The 21599-nt window shown below is 33.9% G+C and overlaps 2 protein-coding genes across 11 annotated transcripts; both read right to left on the reverse strand.

Annotated features, from left to right (window-relative positions):
• Nucleotides 1–7: 7 nt before the first annotated feature.
• On the reverse strand, nt 8–6075 carry Oseg5 (intraflagellar transport protein Oseg5). Of its 6 annotated transcripts, XM_031994499.2 has the most exons (17): nt 5954–6075; nt 5498–5646; nt 4326–4469; nt 3275–3385; nt 3037–3215; nt 2873–2962; nt 2641–2778; nt 2383–2507; nt 2070–2318; nt 1812–1975; nt 1549–1746; nt 1116–1266; nt 874–1045; nt 680–802; nt 464–603; nt 251–389; nt 8–160 (listed from the first exon to the last, which is right to left on the reverse strand). In XM_031994499.2, the coding sequence occupies exons 2-17, from the start codon at nt 5535–5537 to the stop codon at nt 26–28; spliced, it is 2298 nt and encodes a 765-aa protein (XP_031850359.1). In that variant the 5' UTR covers nt 5538–5646; nt 5954–6075; the 3' UTR covers nt 8–25. The 6 variants fall into 6 exon arrangements, 5 of the variants coding, with proteins under 5 accessions (XP_031850359.1, XP_031850356.1, XP_031850357.1 ...); XM_031994496.2 differs by lacking the exon at nt 5954–6075 and having other exon boundaries at nt 5498–5824; XM_031994497.2 differs by lacking the exon at nt 5954–6075 and having other exon boundaries at nt 8–182; nt 5498–5824.
• On the reverse strand, nt 5977–21568 carry Megf8 (multiple EGF like domains 8). Of its 5 annotated transcripts, none has more exons than XM_076372265.1 (24): nt 20423–21568; nt 19288–19603; nt 19039–19202; nt 18651–18928; nt 18393–18577; nt 17945–18266; nt 17616–17854; nt 17309–17542; nt 16944–17231; nt 16723–16860; nt 16390–16634; nt 15683–16300; nt 12695–15592; nt 12204–12628; nt 11789–12132; nt 11504–11709; nt 11139–11418; nt 10823–11057; nt 10536–10562; nt 10128–10443; nt 9878–10053; nt 9554–9810; nt 9070–9257; nt 5977–8994 (listed from the first exon to the last, which is right to left on the reverse strand). In XM_076372265.1, the coding sequence occupies exons 2-24, from the start codon at nt 19490–19492 to the stop codon at nt 8164–8166; spliced, it is 9099 nt and encodes a 3032-aa protein (XP_076228380.1). In that variant the 5' UTR covers nt 19493–19603; nt 20423–21568; the 3' UTR covers nt 5977–8163. The 5 variants fall into 5 exon arrangements, with proteins under 5 accessions (XP_076228380.1, XP_076228377.1, XP_076228379.1 ...); XM_076372262.1 differs by having other exon boundaries at nt 20278–21568; XM_076372264.1 differs by having other exon boundaries at nt 20133–21568.
• Between the last annotated feature and the right edge of the window lie 31 nt (nt 21569–21599).

Genomic DNA, 21599 nt, shown 5'->3' on the forward strand with positions numbered 1-21599 from the left:
TATAAACGCTAGCCGTATTGCTTTTTCACATATGCATTTCTTGGTCCAATGTCTCATGTTTCGAAAATCCTTGTTCCGACAATTCAGGCTCCTCTCGACTTATTGTAAGAGATTTCTCAATAGTATCTCGAACGTGGCCTTTATTTGTTTCATTAATATCCTGGTAAAAACAGTTATTCTCACTGTTCAGAGAAAACAAATTATGTGCAACTGAAGACAATTGTGCAATTTAAAAAAATGACTAGCTTACTTGTACTTTTGCGATATTCGCAATATACGCAAGGAAACTTTGATTTGTTTCTTCCTTATTGATCACTTGAAGATATTTCTTTCTTGCGTTTAAAACTTCTTCTTGTTGCTTTTTGTGTCTAATAGCCAGCTCTAATGCTCTAAAACGTAAATGTAAATGCTACAAATAAATATACTTTTTAAATTCTACCTCTGACTAAAATGAAAAAAATACCTGTTCCAATTGTACACTTCGACGTTAATACGTATAGCTTCTGCAATTAATCCATTCTGCAGGAGTATGCCTTCTGCAGTCAACAAGTCACCCGATAGTAGCGCCATTTCTGCTAGTCTTTCAGTTTTATTCGTGAAACTCTTTTAACGTTTGATGTATAAATGTCATACAGGTTTAAAAAAGTAATTTCATTTTTCCTTTATACACTATCGTTACCTTTATGTATTGAATATAGTCGACTTTGTCGTATCTCGAAATAGCTGCATACGCTTCTTCCGCGGCATTCAGCTCCTTACTCTCAGTTGCCATTACTGCCATACACGTCCACAATATCTCATTCTGCGTAGAAGTTCCATGTTTCAATAAAAGTATTACACAATTACATTATTAAATAGAAGGATTCTAATTACTTGCGCAATTCGACAAAGAGATAACGCTTCTTTCCACCTCTTATTTAATATGTGTTGATGAAGACTAATGAAGAACGTGTAAAACGAAGACGCCACTAATGCTCCGTCTCCACGTCGTATCATTACCATACCATTATATACACTCGAAATACTTGGTTGTTTCCCAAATTCACTGAAAATTTTGTTAATAGTACATTCGAAAATAGATTTTTCGCAAATATAAGGAATAAATAAATTCAAACCTGCTTTCTTTGTCAATTCTTGTTTTCCTTATTATTTTCCTATCGCTATAATGTAAACAATTAGGACACAGCCATACAGACAACATTGCATCCAGCATCGCTGCCAGAACATTTGCATCTGTCGCCCATGCGATATCTTGCGCCATTGCAGCTGAAGGAAAAGCAATGTGTAAAAGTATAGTTTTAATGGACTGCAACGAGGTACTGTCTCTTTTAACGACCTGATCCAATTAATCAGGTATAATAATATAAAGGAACACTTGAAAACAATTTAATAATATTAAAGTAATTTAATACGATTAAATAATATTAAAATTATTAATACAATGTAATAACATTATTTTATATAGTATTTGTCTATAATCAATTAATGTTTAAAATGTTGAATTTACGTAATTGTTTACAGTCAAATTATGAATGCTAAATTGCTTACCTATTTTACATACTCTACCAAAGCCAGTAGTTCTGACAGAAACCAGAAACAAATCTTTATTTGCGTCAATTAATGCCACTTGTCGATCATTTGGCCCTCCTACCTGATTTAATGCTACCCTTGTGATATTTTGAAGATGCATGTAGGGTTGACTTTCTGTTATTGGCTTATTGTACGCGACTTCCAAGACATGAAGCACTAAAAGGAAAATTTCGTGACAATCTCGAAATAAAATAATTTTCTGATCTCCTGTTTCGTTATACATTTTTCGTTACTCTGCGATCTTATGATTAAAGTGTCCGAACATAATGATATGCAAGGAGGATGAAGTCGCTCCTGCGTCATTCCTTTCCATTTCGGTGTTCCTAATAAACGTCCTTGATAACTGTACAACGATATGCTGTTCCATTCCACTAATAAAAACTGTCTAAAAATAATCAATATTCATATACCATTCAGGATAATTATTTCTATTGTTACACTCGAATTAATGCAAAATAATTTATATAATTATTGTATACTTTTCTGCAAGAAGCACTGCCGATACACTGGTACTCTTTAAATCAAATATTGCCGGTGTATTCCAATTTACTACCGAATAAATGTGACATTGAGCTGGCGTGATGACAACCAAATGATCAAAACCGAATTCTAACTGGACCACGCGATCCGATATTTCTAATGTCTCTCGGATTTCGTTACCAATGTGCCTGACTTCGATCACTTTTCTTTTCATTAATGTAGCTTCGTAATTGTTCCATTCTAATCTCCTGCGGTACATTTATATGAATGTGTGCATGTAAAATTCATTTGCTGTTCTAAAATTGTCGGTACCTGTCTATTATGTGTCCAGTTAATACAGTTCCATTACTACAAGCCATAGCGACTTGAGTACTATCGCTAGACCAGGCAATACAATATATGCTTCCAGAATTAATTTTTTCCAATGAATAAGACCACTAGAAACATGAACATTCTTAAAAAATGCTATACATATATGATTATTTAATATTTTTTATAAGAATATATTTTTATATAAAATATAAATTTAAATAATATATTATAATGAAATATATTATAAAATAAACGAACCCCGGTTTTGTCGCAAAGTTTGATTGTATTAAACGATCCTACGGCAAAATGGTTCCCTGAGTAATTCCAACTCACTGATGTGATAGGATGATCCCCTATGTTACTAGAGAATAGTTGTGTGCCATTAGAGTCCCATACCTTTGCAAACAAATTGACTGCTTCAATGATTTTATTTGTTGTACAAAGTAATCTTTCATTTAACATTATTAATTTTATAATTATTGGTACGTACCTTATACCTGCAATCTTCTCCGCCGGAGATTATGAGTCCATTGGTGTGACTCCAACACAAAACTAAAATGAGTCCTTCATGTGCCAGTAACTAAAAGTTTTCTGTAAATGTTACATTATTCTTCATTTATTTAAATGGTATATACATGCATTATGTTGTCTAACCTTCCGTGGCTTGGAATTCGAGTTTAAAGACTGAAATATTATATGCGCTCCCTGGGAATATAGAACTGTTGTACAATCTGGACTCCAAGCAGCAGATAGAACAGGAAATGTACCTCTGACTACGACAGAGCGAAGCATACCACTTCGTGACCAGACTTTTATTAAACCATCCTCACCAGCTGAAATGGGATAAAACATTAGTTGAAAGATTAACTTTCGTTCAGCGCGTTTTGCTTACCCGTTAAGAGTGCAGAGCCATCGGTACTCCATCTGCCTACTGTAGTTGCTCCTTTATGAGCATCGACACTTTTTTCTATACGACCATTCTTATTAATTAAGTGGTATTTTCCTGTAATAATGTAATACTAATAAATATACTATATAATAAAAAATGGTTTTGCTACTTGAACTGTACGTTTCGAATCACTTTTTAATATACAAAAGAATATGTATAAATTTTTTAAACCTTATAGGATTTATATGATGAAAACAAAAATGTATACAGTACACAAACTGTGTAGAAAGCATAACATTGTAAACATAACAGAGTATTTATTTTAAATATTTAATGTTAATATGTTTTTATTCTTTTAATAAATATTTTTTATTTGTGTTTTATAAGTTTCTAGACTTTTATAACTTTTTCAACAGAATTTTGGAATCATACAATTTTTTAAATTAATAATTAAACAATTTTTACGGCTCTCGTAATAACGATACAATAAAGACTATTTTATTACTATTATGTCACCACGAAAATATGAACATGAAAGGTAAATAAATAATAAATAAAAATTTGTATAATTGTGACTATTAAAGTATCCAAATATTTTTATGATTAAAGTAGAAAATTTATATAAAGTAGAATACTTATATATTACAAACGAAATGTTGTTGCTTTGCTTTTAATAAAAAAAGAAAAAAGAAATTATCATGTAATATATCATGAGAAATTTATTGTTCATTACGGATTTAGTAGAAATGTGTAGCATAAATCATTAGTAATTTTATAATATTGTAAATTTTTATATTTCATTTGGCTTCTAAAACTTTATTATTTTTCACGAATAAATCATCCAAAGACCGTTAATCGGACATGCATTCAACTTAAATTCAAAAACAATAAATTAATAGAATAGAAATAAATAGAAACTACAACAAACAATAATACTTTGTGATAAACTCAATAAAATTATAATTTTCACTAGAACCCTTAAAGTGTAAACTAATTTGTAATAATAATTGAATTTATGCTGAAAATATCTTAAACAAAGAAATAGTATTTATACCATCTGCCGTAGTAATTAACAGAACATCTAACGTCTGTTTCTTGGAAATTAACGCTCCATAATTCAGCCGCGGATGCCATTGCATATCAGTCGGATAAAAATCATCGGGAAATTGCGTGATGATACTGGAATGCGCTAATCCACCTTCCAAATGCCATGATATTAATAAATGATCTTCTCTGTAGAACAATAGAATTCGTTACTTTGTAAACACAAGCTTTTACGAATGGCAATACATACCCGCAGGAAAAAATTTCATCCGCTGAGCCCCATGCTACACAAGTCACCAAACGTTTATGGCCATTACGATTTTGTACAGATATTTTAAACCTCATTTTACACTAACACGTGAACTTATGCCTTTAAATAAAATTCTAAATTCAACGTCACAGAACGTGAACATTCTATGTACAAATTCGATCGCGTGCTCCAAAGAACCTTGAACTGGCATATTTGTTGGTGCACAGTTACTATGGTGATAGGGTAGAACATGTCTATTCATATTATCTCACGCAAACTCTTATAAAATCTTCGCGTAAAGTAATTTTTATAAGTAAGGGATAGTAATTAAAAGGCAAAAACCTATTTAATAGGAAAATATTGAACATAGAAGAGGAACAATGATTTTATGAACAAAAGGATCAAGGATATCCTTGGATATATTGAATTAGAACATCGACGAACTATGTTAATTCGTGCAAGGCGTAATAAACACTAGAACTAACAAGCAGTCAAATTGACTTTTTGAAAGTTGTCTATAAAAACTGCAAGTGTGTCATCTATTGAGATTCCAATTGATTCACAATTTAGTTTGTGCATTGCTAAATCAATTTCTTTAGTAATTTCTCAGAAAAGCATCTATTACATTATCGATAATTACAAGAAAAAAAATCACGAATGGCTCATTTTGACTCGTCTGGTAGTTTTAGTGTTAAGTTATAACTGTAATTCCTCAATTTCACCAAATTGAATAATGCTAAATATAATAATTTCATACACTTATAATTATCACTATGGCACGTGTGAGATGAAAAAGACCGAAAAACCCATATATGCGCAAATACACAGCGATGACTTTCGCCGGATGCATATATGTACCCATAGCGCTCAAAGAGTTAAATGGAGCGAATGATTTATTTACAGAAACTCGAGTGAAACCCAATTTTACACACGTTTATTAAAGCTTCCTCGATACAATTCATTAATCCTCATTAGCACAACCTCGTACTCTCTTCTTCCCACAGTAGAAATAAATCCATGAAGCTGGCGAACCTTAGTCGGGGTACCGGGACCATCGGGCCTCACAACCTTGTTTTCCCTCCTACACTTTACAAACGACCATGTCTCAGAAGTGTTACAAACATTTCTCAACGCGATGCAATGCCGGCATTGGAAGATATCGCTTACATTGAATGCAATGTAATAATTATATATAAAATAGAACATTTTGGAGATAACGCTCAGATCTGTACAACCGAGAAATTATACATTCATCGTGTATACATACTATGTATATGTATATATATATATTGTGTGTGTGTGTGTGTGTGTGTGTGTGTGTGCGCGCGCGCGCGCGCGCGTGTATATATGTCTTTCTATTTATGTAAATCTATTATAAATGTACATACACGTTAGTTTTTCTCCTTCTTCCTTCTTTTTTTCTTTTTCGTTTGTATTCTTAGTACATGATGTTTACAGACTTTCGCGCAAACCTCACGGATGAATAGTTAGGATAGTTAGTCACGTGAAGATAAACGAACATGTAACCGTGAACCACGATGATCGCATAAAAACTATGCTAGAGATAGATAGATAAACAGACAAAAATAGACAGAGAGAGAGAGGGGGGGTGGGAGACAGGAGAGAGAGAGAGAGAGAGAGAGAGAGAGAGAGAGAGAGAGAGAGAGAGAGAGAGAGAGAGAGATTCCAGAAGACGAGACTCATAAGAACGAAACAGGCTAAGATTCAACGGACAAAGACGTACTGCATTGTCATATGCACATTCAACAATTGTACAATGTGTTACAATTCCTAATTAAGGAACAACATTGTATTCTTCCAATATATTAGACGGCATACGTAGAATGCTTCCAAAAACAGTTTAACTATTTTTCACTGTATTTGGAAGATTTAACGAAATTAAATATATCGAAATTTTGTTTAAGTGATCTTATGTTAATTATGTTTTATGTCAATTACATGTTACAGCAAGAAAAATAATTCACGTTGAAGGTTTATATGGTTGTTGAAATTTCATAAGAAATTTCAGAAAAATACAGTGGAAAATATTCAAACTGTGTAACAATTATCCCAGAAAACATTCTGTACAGAATATATTAAACCTGTTTGGTACCGCGTAACATTATAGCAAAAAACACTCCTTTGTATTTACAACTGTTTCACTACATCGCTCACTGTTTCGATTAATTTGCTTACATTCCTCTTAATAGTACATATTAATATCATTACATCAACACCCTATCGTTTCTATACTTTTGATTAATACGTAACCTCGACTTAACATCTTAAATAGAAGATGTATTCCTCTTTCTGTTCCTCAACGGACTAAGCCCAATATCAGTGATGGTAAATAATATTTTACAATCAGGATATATTCGGTGTCGATAAACATTTGTAAATGTGTACCTCGCGTATTTACAATTTCTCTTTAATTTATATAACTTCTATCGTTTCTCTTTTGCCATAAATAATAATAATAATATTATTATGCTACAACGCTCGTTATTCCTCATCAGTTTTTGGCATAGGAACCTTTTCGACTCACGCATCATCAAGCTTCTTTCTAATCAACGATACTAATACTGTTTGTTTAAATTATGCAAATACAATTCGTTCCTCATGGCAGCATCTACGATACCCTGAAAATCAACATACATGTATACGTGCACGCGTTGTATTCTAATATCATTCTGTTTGCCAACAATCAGCAAGTTGAGCCTGTCGGCCGATTATTATTGCATTTCCATTACACTGAGAGTAATTGTTGGCGGTATTTACGCTGAAATACTATCACATCAAGCTTTATAATTTGTTCCACAGCTGACACCTCAATATTTACACTCACGATGATGAACGTCATCTGTTATTTTCGCTTGATCATAATTGAGAATTTTCGTTTCATTAAAAAATTTTGATTTTCGTTTAGAATTTCTATTGAAATATGAATCTGGTAATGAGAGTAATACTTGTAGTTGCTCTTCCCATTATTTTTTCCTTTTTACTTAAACCTTCGTAAAACGACTCAATAAAATCATCCACTTTCCATGGAAAATGGCCACGAAACGTTCCAAGACACAAAACCATGTCCGGTTCACATAAAATGCTTCTACAAAACTGTGTAAATTACAAATACATAATTACAGATTCTTATATACAAACATACAGTCTCGTCATGGAATGGTATGACAATATATATTATATATTATCACCTAGCTTAAATACCCTTATAATTGTTTTTTTCTTTTGTGTCTATAATACAATGTTAAACTAAAAGTACACATTAGTGGCGAATATTGAACAATGTCGACGATGGCAGAACAAATAATAAATCCTGTTAAAAAAGAAAACGTCATGGATGATTAGAAGTGAAATTTACACGAATTGGATAAATGTACATGGTATACCCGAATTAACAAATGATAACCTTTCCAATTCGTGTAACGAGCATGCATCAAACGACGCGAAAGGCCGAATAATTACAACGAGAGATGAGATCAACGAAACCGATTCGTGAGGGTAAAGAATAAAAATGGCTTTCTATATTTCTCTGCCTAAGCAGACTTAAGGATAACGGAAAGAAATTCCTGCCGATTGAAGTTCAGTTTAACGCGTGACTGTTTCTACGTCTTAGGAACACCCTACTATTCACCGGATAAACTCTGGTCAATAGTATCAATGAGCTGCCAAGAGCAAGTTTAACGGGTGCTTGTCGACCACCCGGTAATCTGATAAACACGGTAGCTACAGCCGCAACGCCATCGTCAGTTGGTTCAACTGCCACGGGTCTCACATCGTTATGAAAGCTAACTAATTTATTTCGCCTACTTTTCCGCTGTGGTGAACTTGGACTGCAGTCGGTACCATCACGATCATAAATAATTGTAGCAGACGCGAATGGTCTTTTGGCCATGTGTAACATTTCAACAACGTGTCTCCTTCGTGCTCTTCGAACATCGGCTGCCTGTTTCGTTTTCCAAGCGACCACGCAAGCAGCTAAGAATAAAAAGAAACAGGAGAAAAACACAGAGAAAAAAACGAAGAGATCAATATGAAGTTGATCTTGTCGGAAGAAAATCATTCCATAGGCAGCTCGACCATTTATTTCCGAATTGACGGGATCAATTGCTCTTAGAGCAATGTGAAATTTCGTTTGATGAAGTTCGTGTTTATCCTGTGGTAAGGTCAATACCAATCGGTTTGTGAGATTCCTGACGACTAAAATTGTATTCCTCTTCTCAATTGTTAGAAAAGTAGCGAGACTTTCTGCGTAACATTCCATTACGATGTATTGTGGACCAGTGTTCCAATTTTGTTCAGGAGTGGTGCCATTAGAATGATAGTCAACGACTCTCATTTTACTGCGAGTATGTTTGTCAATCCACGAATTTCGTGGATCTTTGCGCAATACAAATCTGTTATCAAGTTCAACCTAGTGATTTAAAAACTTCTATAAAATTGCACATTTCGTAACTAGTAAGTGGAAGAAATATTTAAGTAAACATACATCCTGGTACCCCGTTGTTGTATTTATATTAACAACGAAAGAATCGTCGCGAGGACTAAAAAACAAATCCAAACCTCCTTGAGTTACATCGACCATAACTCTGATGTCAACATTCATGAAACGAGGTTGTACCATATAAAATACTGTCTGACCAGGATTCAGTGGTTTTGGTTTCATTTTGCATTCATCTGTAATCGATTTGAATAACAAGTTATGAATAATAAATAAAAAGTGTTGTGAAACATGTAGTAATTCCTTATTGGAGGAATACAAACCATAAGATCCTCCAAATATAATAGAATGTTGCAATTTGAGAAAAGTATTACTTAATTAAAGTGCATAGTGCACGAATATATGAATTTTACATAGTGTAAAATGTGTAATGTGTGTTATGAGAATGACGAGGATTTATATTAACAGAATTTTTTAATGGAGAGACAAAACATAAAATAGTAACGAATAACAATTTACTAAAATTCATTACCTATTAGTTTGGAGTCAAAACACATTTTGTTATCAAGTAACACTGTTTTATAACATTGATGACCCATAGTTGGATTTCCCGCATAATTTTCTTTGCATTTACTACATTGTACCATCCAGCATGGTGGTGGACCACCAGTATTTGTACCCTTTATAGGGCCACTAGTACAAGATGAATTACTTTCAGTATTATTACCACAATTGCATTTTTCTCCAGTTACAGGATCACAAGTGAATCCATGACCATGACACTCGCAACTAAAGAAATATTTCGTCAATATACTTCCCAACATATTTAGATATAAAAACTTTAAAAAATACTAACGGTCGACACACATCACGAAGATCTTCCGTTCCTCTGAAATAACCTGTCATGCATTCTCCACATTTGTCACCCTTTGTATTATTTCCACAGTTTATACACTTTGCTTTAGCTACCGGACCTTCAACTAACTGCTTCTTTAATAATTCTATAGACATTTTATTTATAGAGTTTGGATCCTGTAAATATAAAATCCGTTACTACTGGGTGTTTACTATTGATATTATATAAATTTGAAAGAAACTGAAATTACCGGTACAGTCATACTCTCGTTAATGCAAATTTGAGTATGCCCATTGCAGTATTCTAGGCATGGTACACACTGCCCATTATCAGCTGGATTTCCAACAAATAAAGGTAAGCATTTATCGCATTGTGGCCCCATTGTATTATTATGGCACTCTAGGCAGACATCTAATTTATCTGGACCTGCGCAATTACTATGGCCATTGCACTGGCACTGAATTGAACAATTGGCACCTACATAACCAAAATCACAACGGCAAACATTTGGTTCTACACATGTTCCTCGAACACATCCTTGCGTACACATTGGTACACAGATTTTTCTAAAAAGAAAGTAAAGTAAGAATACTTCATCGCATAGATAAGAAATAAATTTATATACTTTCTTTGTGATTAAATTATATTAAAATTTTACCTTCCAAATTCATTGATTGACGCTGGACTGAAAAAATAGAAATAAATTAATAGACTCTGTATACCGCGTGGCCAGATCAGGGAAATTGAGGGGAATACAGTTTACCCTCTCCTTGGAGTTACCGTAGGGCTCTGTGATGTTGCAGGGGTTGTTGAGGGGTGCTCGCTGATGAGGAATAGGATAGTGGAAAGGGTAAAGCGGAGTGAAGGAAATAAGGTCGTTTCACCTCTTTCTGGCTTCACTGTCTATTATGACATAATCAATATTAGAAAAGGAAAATATATTACGTTTCAGTTTTGTATCCATCACCGCAGATACACTCAAATCCTTCTTCCAAATCGAAACATTTTTCACTTTTCGGTGAACATGTGTGGTGACCATTAGTACATTCATTTTCTGGAGGACACCGTACATAATGCCAAGAGAATACCGGTTTCGATGTTACACTTGGTATTAACATTGTTACATTGTCTGGATTTTCGTATGTCTCTACATAATGTGGAAATAATGTAGTTATGAGCGCTGAAATCATTTGTAAATAAACATGGTTAAATGGAGCAATAAAAACATTTAAATAATTATATTCTTCCTTGATTATCTTACGTGGTTCTGTCTGAGGAAATTGTTGATGGTAAAGCATGTCGCATGTACCACCAGCTGGATGATCTGTAGGTGCTTCGAGTGAGCCCTCTATACATATTCCTTGACCAGTTATATTAGCAGAATCTAAAGAACACCATCCACAGTGTGAATGTTTCAGACATATACTGCATTGTTTAAAAACTGCACATGGTTCCGGACAATGATCAATATCAGAGCTACGCAGTACTAAACCACATACGCCACCAGCACAATAAAGCGGTTGATACGAAGGAGAGATGCACTAAAATTAAATTTCAAATAGATTTGCATTGTATTCTATCACATGTTTTAATTGTCTGAAGACATTACTACATATTATAATTTACTTCGTTAAGTTGTGTTGACCATCTACATTCCCGCCATCCTCCTTCAGCTCCTGTACCCTTCAGACAGCTTTTACAATCTTTGTGTTCAGCACATCTTTTTTCACATTGTGTACTCCCCATTTTAATACTGGATCTCTCAAAAATATCATCCGGTACACAATTCCAATCGTACACAGGTACACCTGTTACTGTAACTCCCAACTCAGCTAACAACATTTATAAAAGACTATAAAATACTATGTTTTATAAATAATTTCTCTGTTTCAAATAATTTGTATAACTTACAAGTCTTTAAGACCTGTCTTGTCCATGCGCAACCTTCGAGACTGTTACATTTTTCGCAGTCGCTTGCTGGACATTGTCGTTCACCACATTGATTTACATCTGCTACTGATATTTGCCTGACATAGCACTTATTTAACTCATTACAAACTTTCTCGTATGGTATACACTTTCCATTTGGACAATTTGTACACCATTTACACACTGGTTTCTCATTTTTATAATATGGCCATTCTGCTAAACATTCTGTACATGTTTTAAAATTTTGACACTTTCTGCTTGCCATCCATTCTGCATTGCAAACGATTCCATTCGATAGTTGAGCTTGAGTAACATTAATATCACATCTAAAATAAAAGAACTTTTAACATTTTCTGAATGATACAGAAAATTCGTTTAAACGAACATATCGATATACCTGTTATCTTTATTATCGGATACATCATTAGAGAAACAGAAAGAAGCATTGTTTCCACTAATTGTGGTAACAGCACAGAAGGAGCATCCAAAGTATTTTCTACAAGTTATTTTGTCTGTCCAGAGATTGCATAAATCTTCGGGTATGTTTATAAGAGTTACATGACTTTTAATTCCACCATCAAAACCGCCAACAACGTATACAGCATTAGATTCTGGATCAGCATGAGTCATAGCATGAGCATATGCTGGTGGTGGGGGACTTCCAATAACTTCCATATCTTTCGTTATTAAACGAATCCATAAATTACATGAATATTTATAAGCAATTAGTGAATCAGATGTATTGTGAGGATTTTGGCGACCACCAAATATAACCATGTATTCATCAGTGGTAACAGCAGAGTGAAGAAATCTAGCTTGAGGCTGTAATAAAACATTATTATTACAATCACTCTTCTTTAGTAAGATAATAAATAAGCATTCTCATACCAAACTATTCCCATCAGTAAGATCATCATCAAATGGTGGAAGTACAGACCACGTGCGAGTTGTATAATTTAAAGCATATAATTTATTCGAAATAAATGTTCGATTTATTGCATACGTATATCCACCAAAAATGTAAAAGCTATCTGACTTGCTGTGGTATACTGTTGAGTGGCCATAAACTCCTAATGGTCCATTTCCAATTGTGTTTATAGTGTCCCAAGTTTCTGATTCTAAGTTGAACTCCCATACAGTGTCCAGATAACCATATTTAGGACTAAATCCTCCGATCAGTATTAGACTCTCCGATTCTCCATTTCTACGTAATGTCAATGTATGCCCAGCTAAAGGCGGTGGTTCTCTTTTAGATTCATCTTGCATAATTTGCATCCATCTCTGATTTTGCAAACTGAATTTCCAGAAATCGCTCAACGTATTGTTAGATAATCCTTGAACATCCTCTTCTTTCATCGACAAACCACCGTAAACGTATATCTGCTGCCTACTGTGGACTATTTCAGTCGCATGGAAATATCTACCTTGAGGCATAGAAGCTTCCGAAGTAGATTCTACAGTAATAGGCATCCAAGTGTTATTTTTAGTGTCAAAAAGTCTAATATCATTCAAAGGACCATGGCTAAGAGAATATCCACCAAACATCCAAAGACTGCCCCTTCTGTCTGCGACTAGTGTGTGGCCAAATCTTGGTAAAGTTTTTCGTAAATGGTCTAAGTGATCTGTTAAATACTCAGAATTAAATAACTCAGTAAAGATTAACTGATGGTCTTTAATTTTAATTGAGCAATCATGTCCTCCATAGCCAACTGCACATACACAGCGTCCGTAACCCTTATCACAAGTTCCTTGCTTTTTAGATGACGTACAGTTATTTGGACATATTTCAATATCACAATTGATTCCTATAAAACCAACTTTACATAAACAATTTCCGTTTCGACATTCCCGATTTCCAGGACAATTGTTACACGTTATTATTACGTAACTTGCATTGAACCCTTCCACCTCATCCAGTTGTTTATAGTGCACGGTAAGGAATCCAGACTTAGCTTCTACTGTTACCGGATAATCTGTACTTTCTGTACAATAAACACCTAAGAGTTGACTCTGATGACTAGTAGTTGAAGAAACAAATTCAGGAAGTCCGTCGTATACGTAAATACTATTCTCTTGACAACTAACATTAATATCATCGTGTATAGTAAATTGTATTACACTTTGTATTCCTGAAAGCATTGTATCCGATGAAAGATCCGTTTTCGGACTGACTATCCAGAGACATTCTCTTGTTGGCGATTCTCCGAAATGACTTTCCCATAAAGACAATTGCGAGTGTCTGCTTCCGAGACCTTGTTTACCAGTTCCTTCACCTCCTAACATACCCCGTGATATACAACCGTAATAACACATTCCACCATTTCTCGGATCACCATAATATCCTTTCTTACAGAACTGACACATATATCCTTGAGTATTATCGCGACAGAAACATATACCAGTCTGTCGGTCACAAATACCTAGATCCTTATCTCCGTGTTCATTGCAATTACATTTTTTGCATCCAAGTGGTGTTGTGGCATTACCGTAACTACCCGCTTTACATTCCTCACAATACCTGCCAGTCGTCCAATTTTGACACTCGTCGCAAATACCTGGACCTTGCACACAAGTAGAATGATTGTAACAACCACAATTTGTTCTACAGTCTGGTCCTGTCCAACCTAGATAACATTCGCATTTGTAATCCGGTGCTTCGCTACAATAACCATTAACACATTTTTCGAAGCATGTTTTTGTGCAATTTTCTTTGCCATCTCCGTTGAAACCTCTTTTACATTGGCAGCTGAAACTTCCATGAGTATTAGTGCATAATGCATCAGGATGACAGTCATGCAAACCTAAATCACATTCGTCGACATCTGGACACTGAGCATATGCCCATCCTGCTTCGTCAGCTTCTAACGTAGTGTTTTGATATTCATTAATGACTAAGCTACAATTAACATGCGGTTGATTGAAGTCTCCTTGCACACATGCTCCCAAAATAGGATTTTCCAGACTATAACACCAACCACAACTTAACGAATGCAGGCAGTTGGAACAGTTTGTATGTCGACTACAGCTTTTGCATTGGTCATTGCCTGTTAAAGATGATCCGGACCTTGAGGTTACTCCCATAAGACCGGCTTGATCCATCCATTCTCGACATAAACCAAACTGATATTCGGACGTATATATCGAAAAAGAAAAGCATTCTTGTGTAGCTTCGCACCATACACATCTTCCACGTTCATCTAAACACTGAGTGCAATTTGAACGCTGTCTGCATGGAATTGGACATTGGTCAAGACTAACAACGGCGTTAGGCAATCTACCTATTCTTGCGCACCGAGCTTCTTCTGTCCACCATTCGCATAAATTGCTACCAACGCAAGATTCACAGGAAATGTAATTAGAACAGTTAGCACAGGCAGAAGGTGTGATGGTTAGATAATGCCATTCACGAATCGGATTGCCATCTTCGTCCCATTCCATGTCAGCCACGCAACTTTCTGTTTCGTTGATTGATCTTGAGAGGCATTTATTAATAATATCGCACCAGCCACATGATGAATCAGTCAAGCAATGAAGACAATTTTTATACTGATGGCAGGATCCGTTTTGATATGGTTCAAGATATTCGAATGTAAAAACTTTTGGATTTTCAGTTTTCTTATTGTGAGTGATTTCCATTTTACTTGCATACGCATAACTTGTAGTAACCATTCTTTTTGATTCAAAGTCTAATAGATACCGACCTGGCAGTAACATCATCTGATGTCCATCAGGCCATTTTGTTGGTATACATTGTGATGTTTCAGCAGTTAAATTTGCAACTAATTCCTGAAAATGTGTGAAATAAAAGAATTTACATATTATACACATAGAACAATACAGTGGTTTAGATTAATAAAAAACGTGACGATAATTTACCAATTCTTGAGGATCGTCGCTTCGTGATACGTGTAGAGTTGCACTGTTATAACTGACACAAATCTTTAAGTGTTCCACTGCACTGTCCCAATAATATTGCGGTGGTCTTAAGAATCCAATTAACCTAGCTATCATTTCTCCGCCGAGGGCAGACTCAGTTTTTGCTCCTTGCATGGACGGAACATTAAAATCAACTGTTGTAGCATTGACTATTGTTACTGAGTCAGGTTGGCTAAAATTTACTGGAGGCTTGTATTTTAAAAATGTTAGTCCTGGCCTTTTATCCATTTCACGACATTCCTCTACTTTTATAATTTCAGTACCCTTAGGACCCCACCATCCAGGTATCTGAGATAGCGTATCATCTCGAAGACCACAGACCCCATAATTATCATCTTTGTGATGACATCGAGCGTTTTGAACACACCAAGTACAAGTTCCTAAATTTAACTTGTTGGAAATTGATTTCTTTCCACGAGCAGTTGTGCCCCATCCTCCACCAGGTTGACCATGTATTAAACAAGAATGACAATCTCCGAGTGCAGGACAAACGCCTGGGCAACGAGTTGTCTGAAGATTAGTCGTACAATTACTACCAATAGTTCTACCATAGCATATCTGGAATAAATAAAAAAATATTTGGAAGTTATTTATTTTTTGAAAAGGGATACAAAAATTATTTGGATATTTATTATATTACAAGATACCTCGTCCGCTGAGCACCAACCGCATTCAGGATTGGCTGAACATTCCATTAGACTTTTATGCCTTGAACATATTTGTTCAGGTTCTATGTAATCTTCATCTCCTGGCGCGAGCATCGGTGGTAATGTGTAAGCAAGTAAATCTGCATTTACATTTCCATGATAACCACCGACTAATAACAAAGTGTTTCCATTACGTACATCTGCTGCATGTGCAAAAACTCCTTGTTGTTTCGGATAACGCGAATCTAAAAATAATATTAGAAATAATGTTTGTAGTAAAAGTATTTGATATTTTTAGGATTTCTCAATAAACGTATCGAGATTTTAGCTTACCTTTGTCGTTTAAACCTAGTACGTCATGACTTACCCAGGCGTGACAGCCTAAGTGATAAAGATACATTTGATTATCATAACAAATTTCTTCTTTATTATGTCTGTGAGAATATCCACCAAACACAACTAAATAATTCCCTGCAAAATCAATTTAACTGAATTTGTATTGTATATTATTATAATCTAGTTGGAATGCAATTGAAATCCGTCAATGTAATTACCTATAATATTGCTAGTATGAAATGCCCGTTCTCTGGGAACATAAGTGTCTCTCAAATGTGCTCTTGGATAATGAATTTCAGACCAAACTTTTCTATCAAGTTGAAATACAAACATTCTATCTGATAATTTACTGAACCGTGCTACGCTAGCCACTACTCCCCCATAAACTAAAAGAGAGTTGGTAGCACGGTGGTACACAGTTGAATGTGCAACTACACGTACATCTAGTTCTTTACCTCCTCGAGGATGTACTTCTTTCCATCTTTCTGTAGTTGCAGTAGGATCAGCTAAAATTTAAAAAAATACGAATGAAACTTTTCTAAGATAGCACACGCATTTCTAAGATAGTCCAATATGAGCTTACATAAATTCAATTTAAGTTTATACAGACTAGATGAAAATTCACCATCGACTGTACTACCACCGAAAAGGTAAATATGATCGTTTGCTAAAGTAAGGGTATGTCTTGTTAATGGCGGTGGATAAAATGGAGAGTTTTTAGCTCTTAATGTCCAAATACGTGTATTAACGTTATAATGCCATAGTTCATTTGATAAAGAACCATCCTGCACCTTTCCTCCATAAATAACAAAACCATCTGAAAGTAGAAAGAATTATAAATTGTACAAATTTTCATTTTTTATTTGTAAATATGTGAATGTGCTATTGACCATCGTATCTACAAGCAGCGTGACCATATCGTGGACTTGGTTTAGGCAATTCATCAATAGGCGATTTAGTAGATTCTTCTTTGAATGATTCATCAGTTGCTGAATTAGGCTCTTGAATAAAAATATTCTCTTGAATAGGGTCTTCGACGCTCTGCTCTTCCCAATTTAATATATCGCTTTTTATATTCGGAGCATGAAGTTCTCGATATAAATCGAAATCTTCAAGGTTCCTTCGATGTCTGATATAGTAAACAATTAATAAATATTTTCAAGTAATAATTAATATTAAAACGATACTTACTAAATGTGAAATATACTACGTCCCTTACCTCGTAGTTTGTGCATATCGAGGTTTCGGATGCCTCGAATGTTTCTTTCGAAAATCATCGTTCCTTTCTATTTTAAGTATACCAACTTTTCTGTCATGTGCTTTATGTTCTGGTGTATTCCTAAATTCTGACCAACCATGCCCATTTTCTACATTTCCACGATTATGTAAGCTAAAAGTGTTATTGTCTTTAATACTGTAGAGTACCCTCCACATGAGGGATGTACGGCGAACACCATATAATTCTTTTGCACCAGCATCTATTCGCTCTAATTCAGTGCCAATGAGCATAGGATCTAAATATTCTGCAGATGAAGTGCGTTCTGTTTTGAAAGGACAATTATAACATGTTAGAGACATGATATAAAACATAATATAATATATTATAATATGTATTAATATATAATATGTTAATTCTTCTAACTATAATAAAAAACTTTAGATCTTACCTAATATATTACCAAACGCATCTTCCCACTGACTTGTACCAAATTGATACACTTCCAAATCACTGAGTATATTGTTGAGATCATAGCCACCAAAAACATAAAGAGAATCTGTTTCCTTTATGTAGACTGCAGTATGTGCTGCTCGTGGCCTTAATCCACCTTCAGAATGCGAAAGCCAGTGCCACCTATTTAATATAAATTATATTTAGAAGATAATATTCAATCATTTTTAATGAATTCAAAAGTTCAATGACATACTTATTCCCTTCTGGATGAGTTTTATGCAATGAACAAGACTGTCCTGAATATCCATCGTGACACTGACACCGTTTTGTATTACATTCACCACCATAACTACAATTGTTTGGACAAAGTGCTCTAGAGCAATCTCTCCCGCCCCAATCGTTCTCGCAGACGCATTTATTATTAATACATTTTCCATGATTTGTACAATTATTTGGACAATTTGTAACTGAGAATTCTGCATGAAAACCATCCAAGACGTAATTTGTATCACTATATAATAATATTAGCATCTGTAAAGGAAAAATAAAAGTATTATTTCTCCTTCTAGATTAAACTACTTGAATTATTCATAAGAATATAATTTGTATCATTTATTCTGCAAGATCGCATGTTCGCTTACATAACCAGATGATGATGTCACTTGCTGTGGTTCCGTTTTTCCACTGAAACTTCCTAAAAGAGGAGATCTAAAAGAATCTCCATCGTAAACGAAAACATAATCATAGCTACATTCTGTTCCCATGGTACGAAAACTTAAAGTAATAAATTGACGGCTGTTGTTCGCTGCAAAATAGTAAATGCATATTGAATAACTACAAATAAAACAAATAATTATGAAGAAGTTATAAAAGTTCAAGAAGATCTTTACCTTTTATGAGCCATTCACAGTGAGAATCTTGAGTATAATTTGAGCCTAAAGGTCCATCGCTAATGATTCCCCAAGAATCAGTAAAAACTTTCCTTGTTTTATCACATGGAATCTGTTTTGGAGATGTTTGTGGAGCTAGTTGTAAGCCCCGCAAAAAGCAACTCCACATTGCAATCCATACTGTGGTGGACAAGACCCACCCCATTACAGTATATTTGCCTCAATACTGCTGGATAAAAGAAAGCTCATCATCCACACTCATTGGAATGTTTCTTTGAGCAATTACGTTGCAAAGATCTCACGGAATAAGTTACATCTAAAAAAGATATTTTTACATTAATTCCATAATTTTATAATAATTTAGTTCTTATAAAAATTATTTTTCTTAAAGAAATTTAAAAAAATAGTTTTGTTTTAAATAATTTAAAAATAATTTAAGTATTTCATTGAAAACAAAATACATTAAAATCTTAGTGAAACCAAAATTGTTTTTATATAAAACAATCTATGCAATTAGTGTAAATGAAAACATTAGAATATTATTATCTACAAATAAAAATATTTGTATAATTGGAAAATAATTGATACAAGATATAATTGTCATTCAATAAGTAGTGTGCAATAAAATTTATATACTGGTGATTGTTTATAAAAATATTTATTAATTCGATACCATAAGAACAACTTCAATACACTGTAATAATTGTCGAAGTGCACGCTGTCACAATGACACTGTACAATAATAATGCAACGTTGAACATACTGTGTCCAGAATGTATACACTTATTCAATAAAAAATATTATACTATAATAAACATCAGCGCACAAGTAATATAACGCGAAACCTGTAGAGTTCAACGAAGAAAGAATTAAAAGTTGACTACACTGATGTTAGCAAAAACAAATCTGAAGAACATTCTTTATTGAAATAGATACAAGAGAATCTCAGCTGCGATTGAATCAAAACATTATGTACGTATACACACATACATGTCAGAAAAATCTGCACCGTGCTATGTTCTGGATAGTTGCATTCTCTAAACGCCAGTTATATCGAAACCATATACCGCCAATACCGAGGTTCAAATATTTAGTGCGATACGATAAGCATTGAAATAAATGTGTAAATACGAACAGATGAGAATTATCGCGTAAACTCTGTTCGGCCTCGCCTGTTGACACCTTAACTGTCTCTGCATACGAGGTCAGGGTGGGGGGTTCTTCGACCGCCATTAAATTCTCCTTGTTTCGAACGCGGTTTCGATATTCGAAAGTTTCCAGGGACACTTCGACTGAGAAACTGTCATACAAATACAGATAGATACAAAATATACACTTCATATTGTAAATAGTAAATAGGCAACTTTGTTTTACTTGCGTTATAGTAAAAATGAATTTTATTTCATAAGTTTTAATTACATAATAAGCAAAAATACTAGGAATACTGGACTGGAATTCGTGTGTTTTAATTCATTAATTGTTTTCTTCTTATCTATAGTATTTAATTATACTTTTAACATATTACATAAAACTGTTTTATGTTTTTACTAAGGAAAATAGAACCAATTGCATTTGAAAATTATAGGAAAATGAAAATATGTATAATGTAAGAATAAATGTATTATATTTATTAATTCTGTATAGTCTCATATGAGTTATTCGTAAAAATTGAAATCTGATGAAAAACTGAACTTCTTTGTGAAATTTATCCTATGCCAAGCTTATTATAATAAACTCAGCCTTAAAGTGCGGTATGCAAAAGATTTTCTTAAGAATGCACATTTTCAAAAGGTAATATTTTCCATAATCCCTAATATAGGTTTTTAATAGCTATTAATTTAATTTTTATTGCGCAAATAAATATTATTACAACAGTCGTTACACTTACATTTTAAATGACTGATGTCGTGAAGATAAGTTTTTAATTTGGAAACTGTTACTGTTATCACATTATGATCGCATTTTTTTATAAATTCTTTTGAATTAAAAAATTTCAAAATATCATGATCGAAATTACACATTTGTAGTATCGTGTAATTCTTTTATTAAGTTTTTATTATTCGTAACATTTTAATGGGATTTGGAAAAATTTAGAATACGTAGTAGTACTCATTCTCTTTCAAGTTAATATTACGAATAAAGTAGACATATAAAATTCTCAGTTGTTTATTGTATTGTAATGTAAACGACTCATAATGTGTTAACCATATATTACATTGAAAAACTACTTTTAAGTCAGGTACTCTCAGTAATTAAATTAAAAGCTTGAAATGCAAATGCAAAAATATTATTTCTTACTTAAATTGTCATAT

Source organism: Nomia melanderi, chromosome 11 (assembly GCF_051020985.1).
Source record: "Nomia melanderi isolate GNS246 chromosome 11, iyNomMela1, whole genome shotgun sequence".
Taxonomy (NCBI): domain Eukaryota; kingdom Metazoa; phylum Arthropoda; class Insecta; order Hymenoptera; family Halictidae; genus Nomia; species Nomia melanderi.